The following is a 4545-nucleotide window of genomic DNA, read 5'->3' on the forward strand; positions in this document are numbered from 1 at the left end:
GTACACCCATTGCATTATTTTGAGTTTAGGGTGGAGGCCTAAACATACCGGCCCCCTTGCTATAAGCAACATCTATTACGACTCAGCCATCACACCGCGTTGAGTAGCTAATTACAAATTCGAATGTAAGTAGTAAAAATGTCAGCTGGTTGTCATCCGATCAGTCGGACTTCCTCGTTGTCACCCGTGCTTCCATCTTCGCCTCCTACAGCTGTAGAAATGATACGAAAAATAAGGTTAAGAGAACAAGGCATGGTTTGACATTTCATTGCACTTCATTTATTAAACAATTCATATTCATTTCAAGGAAGTGTATATATATAATTATCTAAATAAAAAACCAAAAACGAAAAAAAAGATTTATTCGATATTTAGGATCGACACGATCCCGATAGGATCCACCCAAATATGCTGCTTTGGGCCAGGAATGGCCCAAAAGCGCTTGGGAGTATCCCTGGCAGGATAATCTCGGGATACACATCGGCTCCCAAGACCAAGCGAATCGGCGTTGAGGTGTGGAAGTTCGGGTCCGCTAGTCGAATGTGCGTGTACGGTGCCGCTATCGAGGGATCGATGCTACTGGTGGGGCTGATCCGAATATAATTTCGCACCACTCTTGCATGGACTGCTACCCTTTTATTTTGGCCATGTTTGCCGCGCAAACGCAGTAGGCAACCCTGTTGCGGACCAAAATCAAGGCGCAGTTCGCGTACTAAATCGGCTGAGATTATCGAGGTCGGTGAGCACACATCAATCAAGGCGCGTATCAAATGGAGCCGTCCTTGCGATTCGACCTTGACCACGGCAGTAGGACATATTGATGTAACGGGCCTTAATACGTGAGTTGAAGGCTGGACCTGACCCGCTCTGAATGCAACAGGCAGCTGGCGAGGCCTCGTCTCCAGTCTACCTTGATGGCGGCGTCGATTTGCCGAATCCAATTGTTGGCCCGCGGGCGGAAAGGCCTAGTTTCCGCTCCACGGCGACGGCGTGAAGGCTGGCGTGGTCGGAAAGGCCGAGTTTCCGATCCACGGCGCCGTTCATGTTCTAAGAGCGGTCGGGAGGGCCTAGTTTCCGATCCCCTTCGTGAAGTCGAGCGAAGAGTGCGGGTTGCTACTGCAGTTTCAATGACTTCGCCTTCCTCGGCGTCCGGTGGGAGAGCCCTGGTCTCTGTTCCTGAGTCTGAAGCATTGACCGATAGAATGTGCTCTGATTCATCCTCACTTGCGACTTGCACGCTCCATGGTCTTGTGTCGACTGCTTGGTGCTCCTCACCCAGGTGCAGAGTTGTATGATGCTTGTCATGGCACCGACGGCATCTCTCTTCGCTCGTGCACGTATCGACGCGGTGTGTCATAGACAAGCAGTTGCCGCAAAAACCTCCCAACAATGCCTCCCGCAATCTTTCTTCGGGATATTTTACTCGGTATATTGGACAGAGCCTGATCGGGTGATTTCCATCACATAGACGGCATGCGAGTGGATAACGCTGTGATTGCTGCTCCGCCCTTTTCCTCATTGAAGTGAATTTAGTCATTGTCTGAAATTGGTTAATGTTTTTTCCCCTTGCTGTTATCCGATACTAGTACTGTGTACTTATGTACTAAATAATGTGCCCTTATGTGTGTAGGTTACAGTTGGGTGGCGAGCATGAAATGAGTTTAAAACCGAAAATAAAATATAGTTTATACTTTGAAAATAAATGTTGATTCCACACTGTAAATTGATAGTGTGAACTGCATATAATATCGTACAAGCGTATAAAAAGTGTATGGGCACCTCAAATATTGAAGCGATACATTGTGGACAGGTGTTATCGATTTTGCTTGTTTGCTCCCATTCGTGATACGTTAATATCGTAAGACGGTCCTGCCACCCCAAAAAAATTCGCTCGCTAACGTTGAGGTGGTTGCTACGTCAAAGGTTCACACAAAATGATTGTTCTGATTCGCATCGAACACCTTATATAAAGCAGGACATGAGTAATAGTTTTTTTCATTTTTACAACGTGTTTTCGCGGTATCAAACAAGAACGGTGGTAATAATCGATAAACGTGATACGGAGTATCATAATATTCCTGATGTCGTTTACCGTATTTTTGCGCATCGCAATCATTTTTTAAACTGGTATTCCAATCAAAAATCATCTAACACAATGGTAAGATAATTTATGAAAGTACAATTTTTCTAGAGATTGCGAGGCATGAACCAATTAGAACAGACCGGTCGAGAAGCAACCATTTGTGCGTTGATGACCGTCGAGTAGAGCAGTATTTATAATTTGCATAAAAGCCATACTTTGTGATAGCAATTGAGAAAATTATGCCTCGTCTTCATATTCTTTGTTTACTTTTAAAAGAAAATAACATGGCGTCGAAATTACCAACGTCAGCCAGAAAATTACTTTTTTCCTTTTGCTTCATCTTGTCGTAGTTCGACGGATTGAGTAAAAATCCCCAATGACGCAAGCTTAACGTAAGCATTTGGTCTCGAATACAACAGATGGCGCCATTGCTAATTCATGAATGGCAATATCCTGAATGGCTGAAATGTCATTCAAGAAATAACCTATCACGAGGAGAAACGGTTCGTATAGTGGAATTTGTTATAATAGTAATTTGTAGTATAGAGTTTGATTTAATATACTTAGTTTAAGTTTCAGACGCTTGCCTGCATCGATTTGCAACCCTTTGCCTTGAGCACACAGCACGGATTAATGCCCTGTAAACGGATAAAGAGAAGATGCCCGAAGTGTAAGTGGTTCTGTATGTATGTATGTAATTAAAATTTTAATTTTTTTTTTTCATCCTACAATATTATCTTCTGTTTGTTTTATTCACAGATTCTGCGGTTTCCGTGGTTTCAACATGAATTTACATTTCGCGCAGGCTTTGGCGATTGATCATCCCTTATGCAGTGTCTGCTTAGCTAGTAGATATGGAAGTGCTTTGCTATTGCTGCCAGCGTAAAACACCAGATCGGTGCCTCCCGCAATCTTTCCACCGCTTTATTGTACGAATTCCTTGCAAATTAATTATTAAAATTTTTGTTGTGCACTTCGGGCGGTATGTGGCAGACGAATTCAACAAATAAAAGCGGGTCTGTTGCTGGAAGCAATTTGCAGAACGATTCCAAGGTGATCGTAGCATCAACGTCCAACACTAATTTTTCAGCAACCGCAGCAGACACTGGTTCAACCGTTGTGACTTCACCATCTAGCACTCCCACCCAAGCCACCTACTATCTTATATACCACAGTGGATTTCAACTAAGTATTCCACCGAATACAGTGCCACCACCATTTACACCTGCGCATTTTACCAGTACGACCAACTCTGGCACATCCCCTTCGTCGGGACAAGTTACACAGTCTGCAGTTGGCGGAGCTTATAGTTTGCTTGCGAACACATCAATAACTGCTGCTGCAGCTGTAGGTACAAGAACAACAGCAGGAAATACTTCAACAGCAACAACAACGAAGAAGGCGGCAACGAATAAGTGATGGGGTGAGTGCGTTTGAGGTATCTGAATAAAATTAAGGACAGGATTGCAGTGGAGCGCTGAAGAGAGCGACGAGCAAAACGTACTTTCAACTAAAATGCTAATATACATACCTAAGCACACATGCATGTATGTGCATAGATACGTATGTGCATACATAGCTACGCATGTGCATAGATACATACCATGCGCATAGATACGTATGCGCATAGATACATATACATATAAGTGTCCGCATATATCTTTTCTCGTCACTTGTTCTGTCGCTTCACTGCAGCAAAACCAAGTTGTGGGGAAAACCCTGACGATATGCGTACAATTGAAACCATGGGTTTGAAGATAGCGCAAATTGATGTGAAAATTTCAATTACATATTAAATATATTGTTTTATATACATATGTATGTATGTATGAATGTATGGGTGCATTTACAAACATATTTATGAATAGAGCATTATGCAACTGCAACTTAAGTGTGTGATTAGGTCTTGACACTTCAACAATAAGTGCGAATTAGACATAAATTTAACTAGATTCTTTGCAATGATAGATAATATAAACCTAATACACAGCGACAGCTCAAATTGGTATTGAGTAAAACTAAATGCAAGATAGAGTTTTTGAATTTCATTGAGTTTTTTTTTTTTTTTAATAAATACTAAAATTAGAGGTGTATGAATGGCGAAAGAAAAACTTTATCCGATTTTTTTTTTTTTTTTTTAAATCGAAACTACAGTTTTACATATGTACATATGTACATGCATACATAAATATATTTAACAATAATGGACCTCGATTCTATCCTTCTTTTGATTCTATTTATTTCTTATTTATTAACCAAGCTTTAGATTAAAATATAGCTTAAAATAAAAAACTCGGCAAGCGCAGAAAATGTACACGATTTTCTGTATGTAAAGATATGTTAATATTCCTTAGTTCAAAAGCAATACACTGGTCGTTGTTTGAGAAAATTTGCGTATAACTTACGCCAGTTTTTGTTTTGTTTCTAGTAATTTCTGAATAGATATTAATGCATATGTATTG

At 41.1% G+C, this 4545-nt stretch overlaps 1 protein-coding gene across 4 annotated transcripts; it reads left to right on the forward strand.

The window, feature by feature from the left end:
* The first annotated feature begins 2383 nt into the window (after positions 1-2383).
* Positions 2384-3633, forward strand: LOC118756886 (mucin-17-like). Of its 4 annotated transcripts, XM_036491621.1 has the most exons (4): positions 2384-2587; positions 2657-2769; positions 2843-2847; positions 3096-3633. In XM_036491621.1, the coding sequence occupies exons 2-4, from the start codon at positions 2717-2719 to the stop codon at positions 3500-3502; spliced, it is 465 nt and encodes a 154-aa protein (XP_036347514.1). In that variant the 5' UTR covers positions 2384-2587; positions 2657-2716; the 3' UTR covers positions 3503-3633. The 4 variants fall into 4 exon arrangements, 2 of the variants coding, with proteins under 2 accessions (XP_036347514.1, XP_036347515.1); XM_036491622.1 differs by lacking the exon at positions 2384-2587 and having other exon boundaries at positions 2662-2753; XR_004995169.1 differs by lacking the exons at positions 2384-2587; positions 3096-3633 and having other exon boundaries at positions 2662-2773; positions 2843-3086.
* The last annotated feature ends 912 nt before the right edge of the window (positions 3634-4545 follow it).

This window comes from Rhagoletis pomonella, unplaced genomic scaffold (assembly GCF_013731165.1).
Source record: "Rhagoletis pomonella isolate Grant_MI unplaced genomic scaffold, Rhpom_1.0 Rhpom_scaffold_12732, whole genome shotgun sequence".
In the NCBI taxonomy this organism is placed as follows: Eukaryota; Metazoa; Arthropoda; class Insecta; order Diptera; family Tephritidae; genus Rhagoletis; species Rhagoletis pomonella.

What these genes read in the sequence shown, in the direction of transcription:
- LOC118756886 (XM_036491621.1), top strand. Translation starts at nt 2,717, where the DNA reads ATGCCCTGTAAACGGATAAAGAGAAGATGCCCGAAGTGTAAGTGGTTC.